General features: G+C 41.5%; 1 protein-coding gene across 1 annotated transcript in view; it reads right to left on the bottom strand.

Annotated features, from left to right (window-relative positions):
• The window catches only part of faf1 (Fas (TNFRSF6) associated factor 1), an 86,940-nt gene that overhangs the window by 48,120 nt on the left and 11,838 nt on the right, over positions 1-26,982 (bottom strand). The window contains exons 3-7 of the mRNA XM_080017749.1: positions 26,429-26,475; positions 20,241-20,509; positions 19,717-19,808; positions 19,149-19,240; positions 9,070-9,175 (exon numbers count right to left, since the gene is read on the bottom strand). Of these exons, the coding sequence (XP_079873875.1) occupies positions 9,070-9,175; positions 19,149-19,240; positions 19,717-19,808; positions 20,241-20,509; positions 26,429-26,475 (606 nt within the window). The remainder of the gene's footprint in view (positions 1-9,069; positions 9,176-19,148; positions 19,241-19,716; positions 19,809-20,240; positions 20,510-26,428; positions 26,476-26,982) is intronic.

Here is a 26,982-nt window from a genome sequence, read left to right as displayed (position 1 = left end):
AGACCAGTGTTATCAGCATTCCTCGAATGCCTCCGCTAATGCCCAGCAACAACAACCTCACGCTCTAAAATGAACAGTATTTCTCTTCTCTCATCCATGCGCGGATGCTGTATCTGCACCACTTAATAACATTCCGTGCGTTTAAGTGTTCAGCCAACCAGCGGCAGCCGTCCCACTGAGTGGCCAGTGCCGTGTTCCATCATCCAGTGAGTTGTTGGTTTAAAGCCCTAATGCCAGCCTGATGTGCGCTGGCCAGAGTTGATCAAAGCCCCGTTGGCGCCTGGACGCCGACAGCCGCGGATTCTAGCGCATTACCCCTGCAGAATGCTGCCCTGTGGGCCCGGAGGCCTGGACACTGATGCTGAGAAAACTTCCTATTGTGGAATAAATCTCAGCACACACAGGTCAAATCCAGTCTTTGGTAATAGCACCGGGGAGAGATGTATCCTTGGGCATACGCAGAGCTGATGGGCATGGAGGTGGAAACTTCAAGAACGCTACAAACACAATGTCAAAGCCAATGTCATGCAAAGCAGGAAAGAAGTTGTAAAACTTGGAGCAAGGTGGCTGCAGGGGCTTTGATTTGGGTGCTTTTGTGCTTTATATAACGCACTCTGAATTTTATGTGGTGTCTGCACTTGTTTGTGTGTAAGGGAGACCATATTAACCATAAAGAATATGATAGCAAAAGTATACATATTTTAAAGGTGCAGTGTGCAGAATTTTATGGCATCTGGTGGTGAGGTTGCATATCGCAACGAACTGAATAACCCTCCCCATGGCGGTGCAACATGGCGAAACCCTACGAAAATGCGGCCCCCTCTCGAGCTAGTGTTTGGATTGTTCATTCTGGGCTACTGTCGAAGAAACATGGCAGTGCATGGCGGCCTCCGTGGAAGTGTACCTGCTCTCTATGTAAATAAAAAAAGGCTTATTCTAAGGTAACGCCAACACAGCAATTCTTATTTTCATGGGATTATACATTAACTACACCATTTCTGCCAAGTCTGTTGCGTAAATTCTACAGACTGCACCTTTAAAACACACACACACACACACATACACATACACATACACACACATACACATACACATACACATACACACACACACACACACACACACACACACACACACACACACACACACACACACACACACACACACAAAAGGATTGCGCAGCATTTGCGGCAGCTAAACCGGATAAACAAATAACAGAAAAGGCAAGCGTCTAATTCACAAAGCACTCGCAACCACGAAATGCACCACGAACTGTGCGGACACGCAAATAGAGTCACATTGCGCCGGTGCTATTTGCGCATATTTAAAGCAGCACTATGTAACTTTTGGTGCCTCTACAGTTTGCACTCTTGCACCACTGTTGTAAAACTCTCTCCGGTGTCCGAAAATATTTTTTTTTACTGGACAAATTTGAACCTCATCGGTGTTTCAATAAAAGTCTATGTTGCAAAGACAAATATAATGTACACCTAGGTTACACCACCCCTTGCACAAACCACAGTGCTTCCCGGAGCCGTGGGCTATGGGAGAGAGGGCGTGGGCACTCAGGGAGTGCTACTGGTGTCGGTACCAGGTGTGCTTGGCCTGGCAATTCGGCTCACACATGGAGGTCAGAGGGTGACTCAAACCCTGGGGCACAATGAAAGTGAGGGCTGGCGCACGGCGGCTGAGGAGCGGGTGCCGGGCACACCACTGGCCGGTCTCATCCGCACTGTCGGGGGCTGGAGCGACAACATTTTGTATGAGCATTAACATGAAAGCAGTGCCATTCTCCATAATACAAGTCAGTGTATCATCAAAAGATACTGAAGCATTTATTTTAAGGTAAAAAAAAAGTTATATAGTGTTGCTTTAAATTAGGTATTATGCATACAATTGGTGCAAAATTGGCCTCGTTGCTAATAGCGTCCAATACACAAACACCGGCGCTAATAGCCACAATAGCCAGTGACGCAATTACCATCTGTAGAGACCTGGTGACTTCAGAGACCTGGTAATTGTGTGGACAAAAATTACAGGCAGCGGTGCCAATCAACTCCCAGCGCAATCAGAGCATATACTATATCTGTCAAGTTAAACAAGGGGAGACCTCCAACAGGGTTTGCAATCAGATGCACAGGGGTCTCTGCATTACGGTTGTGATGGCAAAATCCCACTCCCGATTTTCATACATGAGGGGACAGAATATTACAAACACCTCTGTATATAATGCAGCTCAGTACAACACCACCACCAACTATGACCTTTATGCTAAAACATATAATTGAAATCTATGAGCCGGTGTATTAGATTACATTGGATTGTACAGGTGTAAATAAATTCAATTTTGCATTTGCAATTGATGTATTTACAACAAAAACCTCCAAACAAAACAGTAAGAAAAATCCTGAAAAAGCCTGAAACCCCCATCTAGCTCGGTGTCCATCTTTAAGAAGAGCAGCTCTGGCCAAGCTAGCAGGCCGGGGTCAGGCCAGGTGGCCAGTGTTATTACAGAGTGTAATATCTATGTTTGACCAGTCGGGCTACAGGGATTTGACTGACCGGCCAGCTAGCCGATGGGCGGCGGGTGAGAAAAGAGGAAAAGAGAGGCATAAACACTTAATGAAGGGACTGCAGTCAGAGGTTAAAGCAGCACCAGAGAAATAACAAACTATCGCCCACCAAGAAGAACGCGAGACAGGGCAAGAGGCCAAGGACGGAGGAAAGAGCCGGAAAGAGACACCTGGCAGTGGATAAGTTGTCTTCATCAGACAAAGAAAACACAGCTACATGGCAGGCCTGCAAAGTTTGTTTCAGTAGTAATTAAGACTCACATTTAGAAAAAAAATAATTTTGAAGCAGTGGTGATTTTATAAATTAAGCTGACAAGAGGTTGAAATTTTCGGTTTCCACAGTGACTTTACAGAAAGTACTTTGGTACACCTTGTATACCAAGCAAGAAATTTGGATCAATGTGGGCCGCAGTAGCTACGGAGTTGTCTAATACTGCCCCCTGTCTGCCATAAAACCCATTTTAGTAATTAGCACCATTTTATTTCTAATTTCTCTTAATGAAAAATTGACAGAGGCATTCTGACATGCTTCCAAGAAATTGTTGGAACAGAATTAGAAGACTGAGCTGTATAGTTTAATCATTAAAAAAAACCACTGCACTAAAACCATCTGTGTATTGTTTCATTGGTAAAAGCTATTTTATTTTTACGATATTAAATCATTTTTGTAGGGCCAACAGTTTGATTGATACACACACATCAGCCACAACATTAAAACCACTGAAAGGTAAAGTGAATAATATTGCTCATCTAGTTCCAATAGCACCTGTCAAGGGGTGGGATGTATTCACCAGCAAGTGAACAGTCAGTTCTTGAAGTTGATGTGATAGAAACAGGAAATATGGGCAAGCGTAAGGATCTGAGCGACTTGAACAAGGGACAAATTGTGATGACTAGGTGACTGGGTCAGAGCATCTCCACAACGGCAGGTCATGTTCGGTGTTCCTGGTATTCAGTGAGTTAGTACCTACCAAAAGTGGTCCAAGGAAGGACAACTGGTGAACTGGCGACAGGTAATGGGCGCCCATGGGCTCATTGATGCACCCGGGAAGCAAAGTCTAGCCTGTCTGGTTCGATCCCACAGAAGAGCTACTATAGCACAAATTGTTGAAAAAGTTAATGCTGCTGTGATAGAAAGGTGTCAGAACACACAGTGCATCACAGTTTGCTGTGTATGGGGCTGCGTAGCCGCAGACCGGTCAGAGTGTCCATGCTGACCCCTGTCCACCGGCGATAGCACCTACAATGGGCATGTTGGCATCAGAACTGGACCATGGAGCAACGGAAGATTGTGGTCTGACGAATAACGTTTTCTTCTACATCATGCGGATGGGCGGGGTTATGGTCCGATCTGATCAAGCATCTGTGGGATGTGCTGGAACAACGAGCCTGATCCATGGGGGCCCCACCTCAAAACCTACAGGACTTAAAGGATTTGTTGCTAATGTCTTGGTGCAAGATACCACAGGACAACTTCAGAGGTCTTGTGGAGTCCATGCCTCAACGGGTCAGAGCTGTTCTGGCAGCACGAGGGGGAGCTACACAATATTAGTGGTTATTAGTGGTGGTTTTAATGTTGTGGCTGATAGGTGTATACAGCACGGTAAAGTGGAGAGAATAAAAAATTGAATAGACATTTCTGCGTAAAGAGCAAACATCATCTTTAAATCTTGGTCAACAAATATGCAAAAAAAACAAACTGCAAAAGGCTTATCTTGTTCAGTCCTCTGTTGCTAAGGCTGGAATGGAGCAGGGGGAATGAGTGTGTTGTAGAGGACAGAAGCAAGGCTGGCAGTGTGCAATGCTGCTGAGCAATACTCCTCACAGCAACATTAATGATCAAATCACTGTAAATGCCAAATGCCTGTAATCCCTGGCTGGAAGGAAATCAAAGAGAAGAAAAGGTTGCTGTTAAACAGTCACAAGCTCTCTCTCTCCCTCACCATCATTGTCTCCCCCAGGCACCAGATGCCTCGCTTTCATCCTACTCTTTCCATCTACCATTCCTTCGTTCTTTCTGCTCTGTTGTCCTGCTTGCGTTTGGTCCCCCCAGCTGCAGAGTCGGGACAGGGCCCGGGCCCCGGGCCTCGAGGGCAGCAGGGGAGAGAAATCCCCAGGACAACTGGTCTGGTCACGGACGGCCCGGCCCCCGGCGGCCACCCCTATTCTACCCTCCTCTTCCCTGGCAAACATTTGCTCTCCAGCTTAGCCTGCACTCTAGCCAGCAACGTAGTCCAGCGCTCTTGTCTGGGAATGCCAATCATAGTCTACACAGCCCTGGGCTCTAGAGATGGTGAGAGAGAGAAGAGAGGGGAGACTGAGAGATATGGAGAATGAAGAAGAGCGGGGATTGGGGGTGGTGGTGGTTCCCTGACGGCCACAAGGCAAAGGCAGAGCCTTTGGCAAAGACAAACAAGGAGACAGGACACTATCCGCATTGATATGCACATGCAGGGACCATCAGCTGGTCCTCGGCTAAGACAAAAGGGAGAGCAGTGAGAGAAAGGTGCCGTGTCGTGGGGGCCATATCTGTCCGTGAGGAGACATAGTATGGGCAGAAAAGGGAGGCAGGCAGGCTCAATATGGTGTAACTTCTTTGTTGCATTCTCGTCCAGTTCTCTTCAAATAAGAAAGAGAAAGAAAAATAAGACCTCCGAACTGAATGTGTCATTGTTGGACGTATTCATTTCACCATTCGAGATTCACCACATCGACAGGCACTGCATATAACCTAAAAGCAATGTGTATAAAGGCCACTCTTAACTGTACATTTTTGGATTGTCCTGCACCTGTGGTTCACCACACCAGTTTCTGAACCTTTTCACCAGTCTCCAGATGCTGTGTAGACATGCTATAATGACATTATTTCCCTACACATTCCAGCATTCAAAAAAATGAAAGGGGGCCCCTGACTAAAGAGTAAATAGGAGAAAAAAAAGAAAAAAAAGTATGGCCAACATGGGGGGACCCGAGTCCAGATTTTTACAGGTTAAAGTTCTGGGCCTCATTTTCATCCCAGGGGGGCTTACAATGCCTAAAGATAAGCATGCGTAAGGAAAAGACTGCGACATGGGGGCCCGTTTGAGCCTGCATTGTCTCTACTCAAGCCCAACGGCTCCCGACAGCCCCCCCACCAGCCCACCGGCCCTCTGCTCCTTTCTGTGGCCCTGATTCCCCCCTCCCACGCCACAGGGACCCCTCCCCAGTGTTTGTAATCCCAGCAGAAACACTTAAGGTTCACAGTGGGCGCTCATCAAAACCATCTGCCTAAGAAGAGGGAGAAGGAGGAAGGAGACCGAATATGGGAGGGACGGAGAGAAGGAAAGATTAAAGTAGGGAGGAGAGAAAAGAAAAGAAGGGAGGGGAGGTTGCCTATCCTCGCTTAGACTTTGCTGGTACTAATCTGTTCAATTAGAGCCATTACAAGCTCTGCTACAGGCCTGATTATTATTGATGTAATGGTGTAGTGTTGAACAGGCAGACTGAGACACAGTCAGTTCAGGACTGGGTGATATGGACAATTTTGTTATAATTATTAAAGATAGTTTTTACACAGACAAGTGAATATAATATAAATTCAAAATAGCCCATTAAGGAATCTGAGTTGTGTGGCATTCACTGATCTGGAAATAGATCAGTAGGTGATCTAGCGAAACTATTTACGCAGGTTGAAGCCAAGTGGATTTGGTTTAACTCCCGGCTTTTTCATTAACTTTTTACTGCTACATAACTGCATGCTAGGATGCATGCCACAGGTCACTTTCAGCAAATCAGATTTTTGCTGGCACATCAATGTGATGTCACATGCTTTACTAAACTCCATAAAATTTAAAGCTATAATTGTAAATATTACTCTAAAGTAATATTTAGTGTTCTAATATTTAGTGTGTTCATTTTTTAGCTAATTTGACAAAAGGGCCACTACAACATATGTGAAAACAGAACAAATTGTATAAGAAAACTCTTGAACTATTTCAGACTTATATATATATATATATACATACATATACACACAGTATATATATATATATATATATATATATATATATATATATATATATATATATATATATATATATATATGTTTTTGGTTAATTTTGTCAAGCTAGAAGGTAGTAAGGATTCTCTGTCTGTCCGTATGTCTGTCTGTCTGTATGTCTTCGATTATCTCAACAACCGTTCTTCCGATCTACTTCACACTTGGCAGGTGTGTTTCTGGGGACCCAAGGACATGCAGTGTCGAATTTGGTGCAATTTAGTCAGGTGTAATATTAATAAACTTTCAATAAACAGCGAACAGCGGGGGGCGGGGCTTCCCCGTGAAAGCAATCAGCCCGTTCCGAACAGGCATGTTTGGCGCGGACACACAACACATGTAATATTAATAAACTTTGAATAAACAAGCGAACAGTGAGTTTATCCAAAAGAGCGACTTGGGTGTGTTTTTTCTTGTGAGAAAAAGTGTATTTACCCGGTGTTTTTCACTGCGAGTCGCCACAATTTTCACAAACAGGCATCAAAGGCCACTGCATTTCAAACAGTGCAGCCGTTCTGAACAGGCATGTTTTGAACGGGCACTGCACTAGTACCACTAAAAGTCTAAAATGTAAAAAAAATATTAAATTCTTTCCCAGCCCTTCGCAAAATAAACAGGAAAATTGCGTTAACTTCTTCTTCTGCATTAACTGTGAGAAGAACTGATTTGGCTTGCTGTGACAAGCACAATTGCTGATGCCTGATCAGAAAAATCTGACAATGTTAATAATGGTCCTTAATTAAGTATTATCTTATCTTATCTCTCTTATCTAGCAACTAAAGGACAATGTTATTTTGGCTTTGCTAAAGATAAAAAAATTTCAGATTAGAACAGCGTTGTGTTTCTTTGTCTGAACGGTATGATCAACGGCGAGGGATTAGGCTTTAACCAGTCAGTCCTGGGGGAGTTGGGCTCCCCTCACCTGTGGCAGAAGGTTACCTGCTGTGAATAATAAATGACACCGGCTCGGATCTCCCTCTCTGTGCACATGGCGGTCCAAACAGAACAGAGCGGCACAGAGCAGACAGGTACAGAAGGGAGGAAGGAAAGGAAATAGGGGGGAAGAAGGTGGAATGACTGGAGACGGACAGGCTGTGAAGGACCGGCATGTGGTTACACTCTCTCAATAAGGATGTAGTAAAGATGTGCTTCATTTAATCTTAGAGGGTTAGCCTACATGAGCTGTAGAGAATCCAACTGAAAAAAAACAAGCATATACAGTATATGCACTCACTGGTATACTGTACAAATGTTTGCCCTTCAACTCTGTCATTTAGCTTCAGCTGTGACCGTAATACGAGACAGATTCATACATGGACCCATGTGAATAACTATGAATATTTAATCTGCTATCAAATACACTGTTTAGTTATAGATGGAGAAAATGAATGGGGCTCTCTGTCCTCCCCCCATATGCCCAAATCAAACAGTATTCAGTCATTAAGTCACACTCCGAGACCGCTGGGAGAGTTGCAGTGCGGAGAGCAGTGGCGACGACTCGGGCGAAGCAGACCACAGCTGTGAGAGTAATTATGTGCTCGGAAATGTGATCATTTGTGATGAATAATGAATGGATGGCTTGGGATAGACTTGCAATCTCTTGCAAATAGAACAAAAGTCTCATCGTGGGGGGTGCCATGAAGGAGGTGAAACTGGGTGATTCAATCCAAAATAAAACATTCATATTTGTAGGGAAGTATAAATAAAGTAAAATAATAAAACTTGACATCTTAATTTAGCGCTTTTGCGAGTCCATTTGTCCAAAGCAACTCACAATTATCCATATACCCATGGACGCAGTCATCAGGGGGAGAGGTTCAGTGTCTTGCGCAAAGACGTTTAGCATGCTAGCAGGAGGAGCCAGGGGTCGAACCAGCGACCTCCGGATTGATACACGACCCGCTCTACCTCCTGAGCTACTGCCCCCCGCAAAAGCAGGAAATAAAGAAATATTTGCATGCTGAGAGTATTACAGCAGTAAACAGCAAGACCGGATCAAAGAGGTCGGTGAGGCCCAGAAACACAACCGTACTTTTGAGCACTTAACCTGGATTTAATTGAACACCACGCACTGCGGCGGATGTGTACAATGTACGTGCTATTCCAAGCAGACGACAAAGCGTAGAAATGACCATAATTAAGTATCCTAGATTATGTGGGTCATCTTTTAATATGTAGCTCTTGTATATTATTTTCCTATTAACTAATATTAAGTACTAATAATGCGTCAAGATGTGTTAATTGACATCGGCTGCAAGTCATCCCCCCAGGTTGTTTTATTCAAGGTTGTTTTTTTTTTTGGTTTTCAAAGGAAGCACCAAGATTCACAAACAATGATGTTATTAGACAGTGAGAGCGATACTATGCAACTGCTTAAGACCGGAACCAAAATGAATGAACACGAGGAAGAAATGTTTGTGTTTAAAACTTAGCATGTGTGTGTGTGTGTTTGTTTCTAACCTCCTGTATGGTTCTGGAGCCGGGGAAGTTGAGGCTGTAGTCCCTCTGGGCCTCGCGGTGGCTGATCACCAATAGAAAGTTCTGGCTTAACGACTCATGAAGAGCACTGGACAGAAACATAAGACACAAAAAGACGAGAGATGAACAGTAAAAAATATAAGTAACACACACACACACACACACACACACACACACACACACACACACACACACACACACACACACACACACACACACACACACAGGGTTGGGGGGCACAAATAAAGACAGAGTGGGGAGGAGGGGGTTAGGCAACGAGGTGAAAAGGGAAAGGGATAAATGAAAAAAAACACAAGTGTTATCTCTAACGGCGTTGGCGCAAGGAGCAAGCTACGACTAGTCGTCCTGCAGGAGCCTGCTGGGTGTGAGGGCCCCTGCTGGCTGCAGTGTCTTCTCTGGGGGACCAAGAGCCACTCTGCTGGCTCTGCCCCGACAAGCCTGGCTGCAGCTTCCAGACACTGAGCACAGCAGGCGACCTTGTCTGGGAGTAGTTTCTTGTTTAATTGCTGGAGTAACTTGTTTTTAAAGCCCAGGAATAAAACAGGAAATTGTTTGATATTAGCCCAGTGCCCGGTGAAATTAACTCCAACATTTTTTTTTTATGACTTGAAAATGACAATTTATATCCCTGACTTTCCAAATTCTTGTTAGTGGTCATTCGGAAACAACTGACACCATTTCCACAAATGGTCTGTGATACTTCCTGAGTAGGGTCCTGAGTCTGCCGATTCTGATTTTGGCCGATTCTGATTTTCATTCAATTGTACGTTCAAGATAAAACATTGACTATTAAGTATTTGTTACATTGGCGTCCAATAACTTTGGGTTTATATCCGTGTTTGGAGAAATGTAATTTTCTTCTCATTTTGTCTCATTTCGTATATCTGCTGTACATCGTGTGATCTGATCACACTTTACCTGATAGGACAGATGCACATATGGACTACCACTGCAATTTTCAGTTACCACAATATTGAGATTGCTGATTTTGTCACTGTGTGTTTATTATTGTGCATTATTCACCATAGAACAATAATTGAACATGAAAAGGTCCCTGAGTTCCAATAAAATAGAATATGGGACTGTCACCAAGTTTCAGTATAATGCAACCTGTGTTCAAACTGCAAATGAAAGTGTCTTTCACTTTTAAGTGCAAATATATCTTTTCAATAATATTTATATCGTACTTGCAATTAGAAATAAAATTGTAACCATTCCAAAAAAAAAAATAAAAAAAATCAATAAATGGCTGACTCTTCTCACTCTCGTTCACTGAAGTCCGTCCGATGAGTCATCAAGAGCCGAGGTTCAAAAAAAGAGTCAAACCTTTTGATTACAAGCGGAGCAGATGCTCCGCTGTAGTTACAGCGATAGATATGCAGTCTGCACAATTTTGGAATATTGTCAGAAGATAGATAAATAATTGATCTAATCTTCTTTGTTTACCTTCAAGTACCTCCAAACAGCCGACATTTTCTTTCTTCCGTTCTCTTTTGAGCGTCAACTACGCAACTAAGTTCCATTATGTTTGTATCGGGTTTGAGTATCGGAGCATTTCTATGAGTACGAGTACATGAGCACAGTGTCAGGCGTGTAAATCTCAACGGCACAGAATTAGATATATCTGACACGGATTGGCCGGTCACCGGTCCTGGCTGATCAAGCTTAAAACCGGTCGGTTCTGGTCACTGGCCGATCGATCGATGTATTTCACGTTTTATATGTTAACACAAAGACATATTTTAATGGTAACCCTAATGGGTTAGGGTCACTCTTCATATTTCACCTCTGCAATGCAGTGTTGCGCCTCGGTGGATAATAAAGTACCGCTACGCTGCGCATCAGTGGATGTTGAGCGAGTGAGAAGAGAGGGAGGGGACACACAAAATGTGTGCAGGTCTGCCCCGTGAACGTTATGTGTAGCGTGGCACTGGTGTTTAATTATGGGCCGGGCAATTGGAAAAAGGCCCCTCCATAGAGAGGGCAGAGTTTTTAATGCTAGTAGCCTAGCCTTCTAGGTAGCTTACAGCAAATCAATGGAGAAGATGTGAACACTGGAAAAGCAGACACTTTGCAGGCTTAAGACAGGGACAGAGCAACAGAGTGAGTGAGTGAGTGAGTGAGTGAGTGAGTGAGTGAGTGAGTGAGTGAGTGAGTGAGAGAGAGAGAGTGAGAAAGAAGGGGAGAATCAACTTTTGGAAGCTTCATTTACAATAAGCTGTGAGGTTAAGTAGCGTTTTGAGCAAATGCTGGGTCTGTGCGTGTGAATATCAATGGGAGGCTTAGGGGCCGAGGCAGGCTCTTAATCAGGGCTCAGAACCCAGCGAGAGGAGGAAGAGGAGAGCGGGAGAGAGGAACAAGGGAATTAATATGTAGCACACACATTAATTATGCAATCACTGCCTTAATCTGCACAGATCTGGACGAGCTTATGTTAACAGAAGCTCAAATTTACTGTAATGACAGCATATTTACATTGACTAAAACTACGAAATCAATATGTAAATGTAATGTTTGTTGTAGCTAACCAGGGAAGATTGGAAATGTGTGAAGTGGGAAGGGTGGCTGCATATGTAATAGGGCTGAGCATACGGCCGAGAGACGGTTTTGTGCGTGAGTGAATTTGTGTGGGTAAGAGAGAGAGAGAGAGAGAGAGAGAGAGAGAGAGAGAGAGAGAGAGAGAGTACAAAAGAAAAGAGGAAAGAGTAGGGATTCATAAATGTGGATCCTGCTAATATCATCATGATTTGTTTGGACATAGTCCCAATTGCTACTGGCAGGCGAGTAGACTACCAAACAGGAAGAAAAAAAAGAAGGAAAGAAAGACATTAGTTGGCCACTTGGTTTGAATTCCACTCAAAGTACACCTTCATTTTTTGAGAATCAAACGACAACACACTACGAGACAACAAAGTGAAGTTATGAAGACAAAGTCTTCATCGCCAACATTTCTCCACAAACCAGGAGAAATAAAGTTGTTTCCAGGCGTAATATCCCTCTGCGCCCCGCCGTCCCTCCCAGCCCTGATGTTTCTCGAGTGCCCATCATCTGATAGTAGTAAGACCGCCACGCAGCGAGGGGATGAAGGGTGGATGTCTCCGTGTTTGCTTCTGCCTTTTGAGCCCCCCCCCTCGACACATACACTCGCAGCGACATCTGGGCTGACATCAGTCTCTCTGGAGGTACTTGACACAGCATAAGGTTGATAGGAGGAAAATGTCACTTAACTTTATGGACGGAGAAAATGGAAGCGTTTTGCAGGGGAGAAAAGCAGGCTAAACAGATTGGTTTCATTCTGAGGTAAGCCCACCACCTCCGCTGTGAGTCCCAATGGCACAGAGCAGACTCTAGACCTTATTAAAATAGCGCTGCTGCAACGCGCACGCGCGCACACACACACACACACACACACACACACACACACACACACACACACACACACACACACACACACACACACACACACACACACACACACACACACACACACACACACACACACACAGTGTTCCAGCAAACAACAAACAAACACATTCACACAAGCATACTTACAGACTTTATCGACAACCTCAACACATCCTGACACAAAATCTAACGGTGGAAGGACACACAGGGGAGGCCACATCAACATCCTCTTACCTCCTCCACATCTTGCATCCACAACAAAAGAGGCGGATACGAAAACGTTGGGGTTCTACCGTGTTCTGGTCCGTCATCGTGCACAGAGGCTGATCAGTACGCTAGCTGTCGGAGGCTCTCCATGGGTTACGCTGTGCAGCCAGCTACCTTCCTAAAGCATCTGTATCTCAAGAAGCCGACACACCATGAGTTGCGGGGGAAGGAACTTGGATCCATGAAACACACAGCCAAAGTCTAATGATTCATTTTCTTTCATTTTTAAAAATTTCTTCAGGATTCAAATTAGGATTAAGAATAACCCTCTTTAAAGAACAAACACTCTGCCGGATAGCGGTGCATAGAAAAGGGACCAGCATTAAAATATTCATTAGGCCTTCATCATTTATGCAGGGGGATTAGCTCCTCCTCAACAACCTCTGGCATTCACAGGCAGTTAGTCAACACGGCCGTGGAAAAAAAAAAATCCTTCTTTAGGACGAGGACGGGCTTTAACATCACTTGCAAACTAACGAGCTACCTAAGATGCAAGGAGCATAGTGGAAAATCTCCCAACACCGTCAGATTTTGTTCAAATCAAACAGTGGGAGTCACATGAGTCGATTGGAAGGGGTAATAATGACCGTTTAATCACCCAGTTTGGTTTAGGTGTGTGTGCTCAGAGAGACGAGTTCCTGAAAGTAATTGCCGGGCGCAATAAGGCTCTGATTCAGCAACAATTTAAAGTACATACATAAAATATAGGGAAATAAACAACATACTAGAAAATAGAATAGAAAATATGGCAACTCCTTAAACAGGATTACTATGAATCTGTTCTATCAAGCATGCCAAATATTGCATAACAATGACTGGCAAGTTGCTAGGGTCACCATTAGCAAATTACTTTGTGATTAATGTTGTGTGCATTGATCGGTTTGTCTTTCAGTCAAAATAATCAGTCACTGAATCCACAGATCAATAATGAAACCTGATGACATTTTATTGCCCTGGCAGGTACTGAGCCACGCTGTCAAAGTTGGAAGTGGTTCAATTGGTATGTAAAAAATAAATTTAAGTCCCTGTAAAGTGTATTTAGTGATTTGTTTCTCAACACATTATACATGTTAGAAAGTAATTGCTGAAAACATGTGAGAAGACTGAACAATATAGGACTTAATTGTGGAGTTAAACTTCCCTTAAACTGTTTCTCGCCATTTTTGTGCTACATATGTGCTCGATGATGTGGAGCGTCATACTCAGCATGGCCCCTCCCCCTAAAACTATATAAACACCAAGTCCAAAATTGGAGCATCAGTGGTGAAATAACCTAAGCTAGCAGCCTGGAGTTTGGGATAAAACACTGTTTTGGGAATAAACACCTGGAGTAAAATGCGTCTTCAGGGAGACCATGAACCCATGCCACGGACGCCGGGAACAAAACAGAACCACCCCGTCAGTTTTGCCGTGCGGGGTTTGGTTAAGTTAGCATTAGCTGCATGCTAGCAGGCCGTGGAGCCCCTTCAGCGCAACATTTAAATATGGAATTTACTCCAATGTAAACGTTTATACGTTATTACACGGTAAACGAGATTGGGCATGGTTTCAACCTCTTAAGCGGACATGCCCATAGTGTCTCAGAACAGAGGGAACTACCTTTTTTTCATGATTTTGAAAGCCAATTTTATTTACTTGGCAACTTTTTTAATCATTCAAATTTGGCTGGGTGGTTAATAACATATTTTTCTATGGTGTGACAAACTCTACACATTTATTTTTGCTTTACAGTGACTTTAAATTATAGTTTTAAATGGTCGGTTCTATCGTAGTGTGTCTCATCTCTTGTAGTATCTCGATCTCAGTAAAAATCATTAATGATCCATTCCTTGCTGTAAAGCCAGGATCAGGATTTGAGAAAATCTCTGCTTGAGACAAATCATACTATGAGACACACAAACCATATACTGCTGTTAATAGGGGGCTGAAATAGGGGTATGCAATTGAGTTTATTTTTACTGCAGAAAAACAGCTTGTCTTGTCCCTCTATGGGGACTGTGATCTGTCACCTATAGTCTTCCAGCTGCGAGAACGACAAAAGGGTCACTGCTCTCACACACACCATTACACACACACACACACACACACACACACACACACACACACACACACACACACACACACACACACACACACACACACACACACACACACACACACACACACACACACCCCCTACTGTCCTCTGCAAAAATGGTTGACACAGAATAATGAGGTTTTAACACCAAAAATGATATGATGACACTGAAATGGAGTTGCTAAAAAGACACAGCGACGACGGAGTAATGAGAAAAAAAAAAAACAAGACTGAAGGGAGAGAGGAGGTACCTGCCGCTAGAACCCTAACATAAGTAAAAGCAGAACTAAAGAGGTAATTTGAAGTTTTAAATAAAAGTCCTATGGTTGATGGCATTGCCATGACAACTATATAAAGATCCAATAGCTTACAGTGATCAGGTTAATTCAAATTACATTTTAGAGATGTTGTGCATCTGCAAGTATACCTATTGATCACTGTGGAAATCATTAGAAATGCAGCATACATTTTACAAGGATGTCAATTTAAAACATATCCTATTGAGGACCTATCAGTATCTGGAAAATTGTCTTCGGAGTTAAACTAGAGCAAGAAAATGCCAAATAAAATCAAATAATCTAAAGAAAGAAAGAAAGACCCTGGTGATGAATGTGATGACTCTTGCTTTCAAAAGTTTGTTTCGTTCCCAGCTAACATTCCACAGAACTGCTAGCAAAGGCGAACAGTAGAGAGGTGTTAATTTCATAAAAACAACCAGTGAAAACACATAACTACATAAAAAAAAAATGTCTTCCCCTCCAACACAGCACCCACTTGACCACTGATCGCACATCTGCACACAATCACACATACAAGGATACAGGCCATTCTATCAAATAACGACAACCAACAAAAAATGACTGAAGCTATGCAGTATTTGTAATTAAAGGAACTGCAGTTTTAGGAGCTGCGGCCTGAGCATCAACGGTAGGATTTCCTTTACCTGACACGATGGAAGAAAGACCGCCACCTGTGATTGGATTACGGCTGTATCTGTACATTGAGCAATCTGACATTTAGGATGGAAAGGTTGCTAATACTGCTACCCATTCAGTGAGACGAGCAGAATGACCCTGGCGTACAGCAGACTGGGTTAATGGACCTTTCTTCACCAGGTACCATCACCAACCACCACAATATTTTGGAAAATGGGAAATGAATTAATGGATGCTGTACAGTACACAAACACCCCCAAAAGAAAAAAAAAAAAAAAAAAAAAAAAAAAACTGAATAGTGAAAGCCTTCAGTGAAAAAATCAAGGTGAAGATATAAGGACAGCAGGGAAAACTGTTATTGACACCATGGCTGAACGATTAATCCAATTCAAACCGACATTGCAATGTAATAGAATGCAATTTTCAAATTGGAAAGACTATGATTCAATTCTATTTTTTTATGTTACACAAATTAACCCAGTGATATTCAACCCGCAGCTTTTTTATAACTAGTGGCAGCTCTTTAAAGGGTTATTTAGATAAATAAATAAAACTTCGAAGAGTATTTCTATACATTTTGTCTGAGACATTGTCTGCAGTATTTAAAACTAAATTTCCCGTTAGACACATCAACCTATGACGGCTTTGAGAGAGCGCGCATCTACAGAGACCTGGTTTCTGTTAACTGAGTTATCAATGGCTGATCACCTGGTTTCCACAGGCAATTTTATAATTTATTATTCGTATTTAATTATATTATTACCGTGTATACGTAATAACCTGGAGCCACAACTTATCACCGGACCAACCGTACCATGCGAGACCCCCCTCCAAATCCTCCATCGGCTTCCACGCTACAAACACCACAACAGCCTCCATGCAATTGATAAATAGAAAAAAAAACATTTGTATCAATCCGCAGTTAAGACATTTAACCTAATTTAAGTGCGATATTCCAGAGAACACAGTATCTTCCCCAGCAACGCAAAAACCCGGCAGCCGCAGCAGGCATGTGTAGTAGCGTCGGCTCGTCACTTTCTCTACGTAACTTCCGGTTTTACGTCCCCCATCGACACATATACATTTGTACATCATTTCTGTATAAGAATACATAATACATTTGTGGTTGCAATGGTAATAAAAACATGGTAATAATAATATAGTAATGGTAATAATAAAAAATTGCAATTATTGCATACATCATGCTTTTCATTTAATAAGATATAACTAGTAGCCTTATTTTAAAATGCGTAAGGGTTTGATGCAGGAAAGGGAAGTTTCAGAAATGTGGCTGTGAAAATATTTTTTTGTTTTTTTTTAGTGAATAATAAGGATAAGGATAAGGATAAGGAACATAAAAAAAAATTGCATTCTAAATCACAATCAAAATATAGGTCTAAAAAAATTTGCAATTCTTTTTTATTTATTATTATTTTCCCAAATCGTTCAGTCCTGGTTTGCAGCCGTAGCCTTTCCTTTCAAAGTGACACAATAGATAGAGAAAACGTATGTGCTCCAATGGGTCAAATATTCTTCTTAGTATCCACATTCAATTTAAAATGGAATTTATAGAATAGCATTTCCTGTATATTGTCCTGCTTGATGGACGCTGAAGGCCATAGAATTTCAAAGACGTAAACGGCTCTCCATAAGTGTTGATAGACCGCCACCTGGTGTACAAAGCAAATTACTGTGCATGTGCCAATGCTACTGTCACTTTCTCTTCAAAGTCCCTTCACAGGATGATTTGTTTTTGTTTTTCTAGGGTGTATAAAAACAAAAAAACACCAGAGTTTAATGTAATATATTTTAAGACCTTTTTAAGACAAATATGAATTAAACGTAAGACTGTTATTGGACAAAGAAGCTCTTATTCAATAAAGTACTACAGTATAAATATATGTACTATAATTTGTACTTATATAGTAAATAAAATATATATATATAAATCTCTCACGGATATTTTATTTAATGGGTGATCAAACTGGGTCAAACTGGGTCAAACTGGATTCTTTGTGATGAAGGACCCTGAAGTACACCCAGAGGCACATTGTCTGTTCTGGAAGCAGAAAACTTTAGACCACAATGGACCCTCTTGTACATCAGGAGTGAGTCCTAGACTTAAATGGGAGGACAATGAACTATGCAAATTACTTAAAAAATAAGTCATGCCCACAACTGTACTTCTATTATGCATATTAAAGTGCCTAAAATAGATTTGCACCAAAAATGCAGTGTGTTTTCCCTCTTATTTGTGAAGTAATGTCTTTTCTGGCAAACTGGGTGTGCAGTTGGCTAATTCCTTGTGAAAATGAATCAAATATTACATACTTATGTGAATGTGTTTACCTTGGCCACTATGAACTAACAAATGTGTGTGAGAGAGTGCAACAGAGCAAACAAAGAAGGAAGTAATTAATCATTTTACTGACAATATTTGAAGGGAAAAAAAATCAAGAAATGGCTGCATTCCAAAAACCAAATTAAGAAAGCACCCTATGAATCACGAGAATAAAATGTGCAAATGAGATACCGTATGCATCCAGATGAGGCAGAGCACAGGGTGATGAGGGGATTATCGCCAATGTGTTTCAAAATGGATGGAATCAGTCGCTCACTGAGAAAGAGACGTGCAATGTCCTACGCTTACAGTCACTGAACTTGGTTTCCTGGATTCCAGAAGCTGTCATTATTATTACATCAAGTTCAAGAGATTATTTGTCATATTGATACGGTCATAAATATATGCAGTGAAATGTCTTGAAAAGGTCTTAAAATATATGACATTAAACTCTGATGTTTTATTGTTTTTCTACACCCTAGAAAACAGAGGTAAGTACTGGAGTTAAGTTAAGGTAAGGTTCATTTAGGAGGATTTAAATGTATATGTAGCTTACAGCGCTTATTGTGTGTAATCACCGCGTCATCGCCTGATCGTAATTATTCATGCCGATCGGGATCATTTTGGGAAATTCTGAAGATTCCACAATCATGTTTCTGTCCAAATTTTGAGGAAATGTTGCAACAAATACATTGAACTGACATTGAATTAGATGCATTTCTATCAGTTTTGCCATAGTTTTATGTTCCAATGTTTAATGTCAACACATAGCTTTTCTTCACAAGGTGTATGTGTATTATTACATTATTATACGTTTGAAATGATAGCAGCATAAAATGAACAAAAAAGGAAGAATTCAATTGTTAATCACAATTTTACTATCTTAATTAATAGTCAACTAAAATGTAATGGTCGCAACAGCCTTAAGCTGGCGTTGGGTCATAAGGGAGAAAGTACATTTGGGGAAGAAGGACAGAAAAATGGAGGTCTGCGTTGGGAAGGCTGAGCTGGGTACCTGTTTTGGCTGGTGCTGGCAGTGGGGGCGATGTCGGGTGTCAGGACGTACAGGCTGTTGTTCTTGGGCAGGTGTAAACTTCTCAGCACCGTCTGGATGGTACATGAATATATAGTTCATGTTTTGTTACATATATTTTATTTTGATTTTATTCTCTTCTCTTTTCTACCTGTATTTTTTTTTTTTTTACCAGTTTAATCAACATCTGCCGCTCTGAATTTCACCCCTGGGATCAAAAGTGTTCTTATCTTATTCCACAACTAGACTGTTAAATAATACCACTCCTCCTCCAACCACTCCATTTCAGAGTCCTGAACTTTGAGGAGTGATCTGATTGATGTGTTTTTCCACACAGCAAAGACTTGGACTATAGCTTTGGAGCAAAAAAACAACATTTGAGGGGTTTTGAGGCCTTTAACAGGCACCTATCCAGATATTGATCTGGATATCCGATTTTTGGATTGGGGGTAGCCTGGTATTAATAAGAAAGCAGGAGACTATCTACTGCAGACGGAAATCAATCATTAATGTTGATATTAAACACCATTTTAGAAAGTCATCAACTTACACTGTCAGATACGTCTCCACTCTTCCACCCCTTCAGTTGCATTTTTGACACTGGAACGCCAAGCTCTGTCTCAAGGATTTGTTTGATTTCTCCTGCAGGGCGGATAAAGTAGAGGAGCATACAAGCATACTTCCATCTCCTCAAGATAGCAGTGTACGCTGATACATATTGTTATATAGATATCATTTTCAAGCTTATTTCACTTACTAAAACAGTTGCAATAGGTGGTTTTTACTGTCGGATCTATGGATCTCCCACAGAACAAAGTGATTTTTTTCACTAATAAACTATAACAAATCGGAGTTAAACTAGTCACTCTGGTAAACTGGTAAACTCCTGGCGCATGTTTAGTTTGTATAACGGTTCGGTGAAATAAACCTTGTGATTGAATGAGTATTTATAGGTAGTAAGATTATATTGATTGATTAGGATGAAAACATAATTCCACTGGCCTACTGACATATGACTTGCCACCCTCTTCCACACAAACAAACAACCACAGTGGATCTGGATGTGCTGCCTACCAACTGTGCTAGCTTCCTCCAGAACCACCTCTGTGGATCGCTGCCGGTACTCCACTCTGAAGTTGAGCATCCGCGGCTGGCGCTCAACAATGTGTCGGGAGGATGGGAGGATGGGGCAGAAAGCTGAGGTTGAGGAGGATGGAGGAGAGGAGGACGAAGACGTAGAAGAGGAAGGAGGAGGAGCTGCTCCGCCCGCTGCTGCCTCGGCTGCCTCTGATTGGTTAGGAGGTCCGTAGAGGTTGGCCTGGCTTGCCTCGCTGGCGTAGTTACTGTGGGAAAAGGTCAATAGATAGAAATCAAATAAAATATGTAACGATGGGACTTAAGGTTTCCGTTGTGCCATTATCGTAAATTATGTTAGTGATCTCAAGTGGGATCAATGAAATGAAATGTTTTGGAATTAAAGGGGGCGTATTGTGCAAAAATCACTTTTTCAGTGCTTGTGCACATACATTTGGGTCTCTGATGGGTCTAATAACACACAAACTGTGAAATAAGAACTCAGTCAGTTTATTGTGAGCTTTCCGTTTCTGAAAAAAATGTCGTAAAATGAGCCATTCAGCTTTGTGGCTCGATACTACGTAGCATTAAGACACATTATAATTAGAACCGCCCCACAGCTGAGTAACTCCACCCACGGCTGGAGTACAACCGCACCCGCTCACGTCGGAGCTAAGAGCTAATCATGGGAAGTGCTTTGTTGGCTGCAGAGACCAGCACAAATCTTTTTAAAGAAAGAGGAATTGGTACCAACTGTCCGTGATAAAAACTGACGCCAGAAGACCACACCGGGCTCCACTCTTGTCCGCTAAGAACAGGGCACGTACTGTATCTCAATTTTTCGGGCGACATGCAGATGGAGTCAGAATTTGGTGTAAATGAATCCATCCTGTCTTCAACAGTTCAGTCCGGTGGTGGTGGTGTAATGGTGGGGGAATGCTTTTTCTGGCCCACATTAGGCTCCTCCCCAAGATTTTTTTTCAGGCCTGGTGGTACGCACCGAAAAAGCCCTAAACAGACGAAGTGTGCGGGATGGCATATTGGCGCGGTCGGCTTCGGTCAGATGGCGCAGGAGCGGTCTGCGATTCATATTTTTGTCAAAATTTTTGTTCGCTTGGTATACTCAAGACAAAGCAAAGTCATCACAATGAGACTTAATAACCTGCATTTATTGCATCAAAATCATTTATTGAACTCTTCATGCAGGCCCATGTGCTCTCCTTCCAGTCTGTTCTTGAGGTCTGTTTTAACGTACCAAAAGTGAAGATGTGATTTATTTAGTAAATTCTTAAATTTAAGGATATTAGTCATTTTAAGTGACTCTGAATGTGCAGCAGTCGCATAACGTCACGAGTTTCCCAGGCAACGACAGAGGTTCAGGGCTCCAGACTAGCTTTTTTTCCCCCCACCACCGTCCTGGAACCGTACTGAAAAACAATTTTAGCCCTCCCAAAGTGAATGTAAACCGTCGCAAAATCAAAATGTTGTGTCTTTACTCTATAGTTATTAGTTGTATAATAAAATACTGTTAAAATGTTGAGGAAGTAAATAATTATATATTTTTTGCTCGATTCAAATAAATAGGTTTAGAACAAAACTTTAGATTTTTATTAAAAGTAAAATATCACAAGGCTTTAACATGACAACAAAGTACAATATTTATTTCTTGGCTAGTAGCAGAGATCAGCAGAATTACTGTAGTAAACATTTACAATTATTAACTTTTATACATTCATGAAAACAATATACTTCTTGAGGTAGTGCACTTGTTCAAAGGCCTCATACATTTACAACTCTAATTTCATAAAAATATTATTGGCTGATAGTATCTGGTATTTACTTCTAGGTTTTTGCTTTGTTTTGATATTCCTCTGTGGTCATATCAAATTATTCGATTTTAAATAAGAAAATAATGGTAATGTTTTTTGATAATCGATTCAATTAAATTTATAAAACGTGAATGCATTTGAATATTTTAATTTAAAAAATAAATCAATTCCATGTGAATTTATCAGTTAAACTGGAGGGCTTTAGAGAGCATTAGCTTTGGCATGGGTTTCCTATTGTTCCCTATTTGCCGGACGACTAGAACAGAGAGCGATGGAGCTGGAGAACAAGTTACGGAGCAGGAAAACAACTCTGTTGTGGCACAAACCCGCACTTTGCAACAAAAGGTCATTTTTGGCATAAAGAAAAAAGGATTTTCACTGGCCTGGTGGCCCGCCATGCCACTGCATGTCAAAGCCTATGTGAGAATTGTTGCTTACCATGTGCATCCCTTTATGGCCAGTCTACCCATCTACTCATGCTACTTCCAGCAACACACCATGTGACAAAGCACGAATCATCTCGAGCTGGTTCCACCAACTTGACAATGAGTTCAGTGCAATCCAATGACCTCCACAGCCACCACACCTCAACCCAATACAGCACCTTTGGGATGTGGTGGAACAGGAGATTCCCAGCATTAATGTGCAATAGACACATCTGCAGCAACTGTGTGCTGCTATCATGCTAATACAGATCAGAATATCGAAGGAATGTTTCCAGCACCTTGTTGAATCCATGCCACAAATAATTCTGGCTGTTCTGGGGGCAATGGCGGGGGTCCTAGAAAGGTACTAGAAAGGTGGACCTAATAAAGTGGTCACTGAGTGTATCTTTCCATTTATATAGTTGGTAGTAAGCCGTCCCCTGAAAAGTTGATCTCAAGCCATAAAGGTCTGGGTTCCTTTGCTGCAACAAGTGATGCTGCCACAGTATTAACACAAACCTCATCCACTCCAAGACAAGGGCTTTTTTGCACCACAGTGGGATATTAAAGAAATGTATGTCCCACCCTTGTTTATCTCAACTGCTCTGACCAACTCTCTTCCTGGTTGGCTTTGTGATTCCTCAGACCCCTCCCAACTCAAACACACTCCTTCATGGTATTTAAGTTTTAATTTCTCTTTTTCTCCCTCACTTTGTTTAAAGGTGTAAAACATGACTACTGTATCACATTTTATGAAATTAGTATAATACCCCCTTCCCACAGCACCAAAAACCCGGTAACACCCGCTAACATCCGGCATTTGTCACCAGTTGGAAAGGAAAAACCCAGGTCTCAGTTCCGTGTCAAATGACCCGGCCATAGACCCGGGTTTTAATCGGCTCCACCTCCGATTGGCTCTGAGGTGAACAGGACCCCCCGGTCGACCCGCTAATTTTGGCCCCTTTACTGCCGCGATGCGACGCACGTTGAAATGACGGACGCTGGCGTATAAATAGACTTGGAACATCAGTGTATCATTCCATCATTTCATATCCCATCAAGAATCCACAATCAGAAGTTATTGACTTTTTTCCACATGGGGGACCATGAAATGTTGTGAGTGTGGCGATCGCACCGTGGGGACCACAGCAGAGAACCCCCACACTCCTCGCCAGTCCAGGCTCCCCACCGCCGGAAAACTGGTGTGTGCACGGGCCAGTGCGCATCGGCAGAATGGAGTATCCGGCGAGGGTGCTCCACGCAGCTTCTACTGTAGTGTTGGGTCGTTCATGAACGATCCGATTCTTTTGAACAGCTCAAAATACTTTTTTCAAGTTTAGCAGTTTTATGTCATTGTTTGTTTAAGTTGCTGTCTCCTCTACTGTTTTGTTCCCAATCACACTGGAACCATGACACGCCACTTTTCCGGTGTGTTTTTGACGTCGAATGTAATGCACCAGAAAAAAAAAGCGGCATTTCTCCTGACAACGGGAAAGGTGTCTGCAATCTGGCACCCTCCTCATACTTCCACTAGCTAAAACCAACAGATAAACACACTCATTCTCATACCCTGTGCCATCTCCCTCCTAAACTCTAGGAGGCAATGGTAGTTAATTAATTAGTTAGTAAGGCCCCACTGCCTTACTGTACTGTATGTAGCATACTGTACTACATACTGTATCACTGTTCTGAGTTACTGCATACTGTGCTGTATTGCTGTTCTATTCGGTGTTACTGTATTGCTGTGTCATACTGTTGTATACTGTACTGTATATCTCCATACTCACTTTATTCACATGCACTTTACTGAACATATCTGTATATACAAATAGCCTATCCCATATACATAAATCTATTCCCTTGTATTTTGTACCCCTACTTTGTATTATCTTTTTGAGTCTTATTTTATTTTATTTATATTATTCTATTCACTAACTGCATTATGTTTTAGGAATCAGTTTCAGTTCGTTATCTAGGTAGGAATTAGGTAAGCTATTATGTTTGGTTTAGTAACTATTGTGCATAATCTCTGGGTGCGTTGCAAAGACATTTCACTGCATATATGTATGAAAGTATGTATATGACAATATTTTAACTTATTGTTTTGTTTTTTATCTTAATTGACAGAGTATTTTTTACTGTGTATTTGGTCTTAAGTGTATTTATGTACCCTGTGTTTTATGTGTGCTAAATGTATGCGTCCCATGATTGCACAACCAATGGTCCCACTGGGGACAAACTGAGGCACTTTCACCAAACTTGGCTCAGAAACACTGACAACCGTTAAGTTGACCGTTGATACCGTTTGTTAATTACTGCCGTACATGTAGATTGCACTGCTCCTTTGTGAACTTAAAAAAAAACATTCAATCTTTTTTTGAAACAACTGCTAATCTGTCTAATATCCAACACAAACCGTGAGAACAGGAATAAAGTGTCAAAGCTTTTTTTTTTTAAAACAAAAACATTTAGAATATTTAGAAGCCTTGATTTGCAAACAACGAGACATCCCATAATTCCAAGCCATATAATTTAAGAGGACATGGGGGAGAAAAGGGCTGCATTTTGGATTGGAGCGTAGCTGGGGTCTCCAGCTGGCGCTAGCTCAGATCACGTCATCAGGGGTTGTTTACTGGGCAATGCCAGCCTATCCTAACCAATGCCAGCCACTTAGTAAATGTGTTGGCTGCCGTACACACTGCCAAGCAGAATCCATTCATAATGATGTGTGCCTTAAGAAAGACCAAACATCTCCTCATGGGCCAAGGGGGTTGAAATACACACACACACACACACACACACACACACACACACACACACACACACACACACACACACACAGACACAGAGAGAGAGAGAGAGAGAGAGAGAGAGAGAGAGAGAGAGAGAGAGAGACAGACAGACAGACACTAAGTGTGCGTACAAAATAAGACGGTTAAACAGAATGTCCCCGGCCTGGAGGAGTACACATCAGTTCAGTGCATTCATCATCAACTAACCGTTGAAGGAAAGTGAAAAGCACAATAGCTCTTATAGAGTAGCCTTTTTCTTTAGAAACTGTGTACAACTCCACTGTTGGCAGGAGGGTATTTTACAGCTTCAATGAATTTCTTTACTTCACTGGTCAACAGTTAATTTTTAACAACAATCTTCACACAGCCTAGTAGTGCGCATATATATATATATATATATATATATATATATATATATATATATATATATATATATATATATATATATATATATATATATATATATATATATATATATATATATATATATATATATATATATATCTCCAGTAGTTGCCTGGTTCCAGCCCCTGAATTGCCAGTCTGGCTCACTTTACAAAATAGAAATTCAGGATGATTATCAGGCTAATCCAGTAGGACTGTCCGCAATAAGTCAGTTGGTGGACTGTTTGGCCATTGCCCAATGGTTGGGCAAAAATTCTTTGGGCCAACAGTTTTTTTACATAATGCACATAAGGCTTTTCTGACTAATGCTATTCTCTGTGAACTAATCTAAGAGAACGTGATATTCCAATACAAGCCAAAAAAGGTTGTTTGACATTGAATATGAACCATCACTTGACAACAGTTACGTAGATATGTTTTATTGCTATCTGACTTTATACCTGATTACACTGGATACAGTGGGTTAATTGAAATAGAACACTAAGCAACCACTTATAGCCTTATCGTATTAGATCCACACAATACATTGAAAAGTATCATTACTAATTTGAAACTTTATTTATCAAAATACACATACCCACAGCACAAGTGTCACCTTATATTCCAATCATCTTCTTCATTCTCTTGAATTTTGTCTGAACATTATATATAAGTTATTTTATTTTGGTCGGGTAGCCCTAATGTCCAGCAAAACCTCGATGGTTGTAAGTGAATGTGTGGTGGTGCCATGGAGTTACCTTTGTAAGATCCCATTCTCCTGTGGTATCACTCCGTTGATTGCTGCCTAAAAAAAAGGAAGTAAAAATTCAAGATAGTCATTTCATGTTTCTTATTAATAACCAATTATTTGCTTCTTCGACTCCTAAATTTCTGGTATGGTAATAATAATGTTTATTTCACCTTATAACAAAGTTTGCTAGATAATCACATGGTGGGTGCACAACAGCTCAAAGAGAATGGTTCAGAAATCAATTGAATTCCAATCCTCCCAACCCGAAAAGAAACAAATGATCGACTGGGATTCTTCCATAGGGTCCAGGGTCAAAAGCAGCTTTCTGGGAGAAATGTTGGCTGATTTAAAGTTTGCCAGACTAATAAATACAGAAACCTGCAAAAATTACAGAAAATTAGGAGATATTCTGTGGGGGTTTGGAGGTGTTTTCAGAATAGACAGTAATTTAATGTAAATGCACCGTCTGCTGCCTCTATGTTCAGTGCCATTCTTTGAATAATTTTATACAATTTAACCCAACTACATACTGTGTCAATCTGTATAAACCATAGGTTTTTA

This window comes from Zeus faber (genome assembly GCF_960531495.2).
Source record: "Zeus faber genome assembly, chromosome: 1".
In the NCBI taxonomy this organism is placed as follows: Eukaryota; Metazoa; Chordata; class Actinopteri; order Zeiformes; family Zeidae; genus Zeus; species Zeus faber.
Note: the sequence above shows the minus strand (reverse complement) of the source record. Positions and strands in the feature narration are given on the sequence as shown.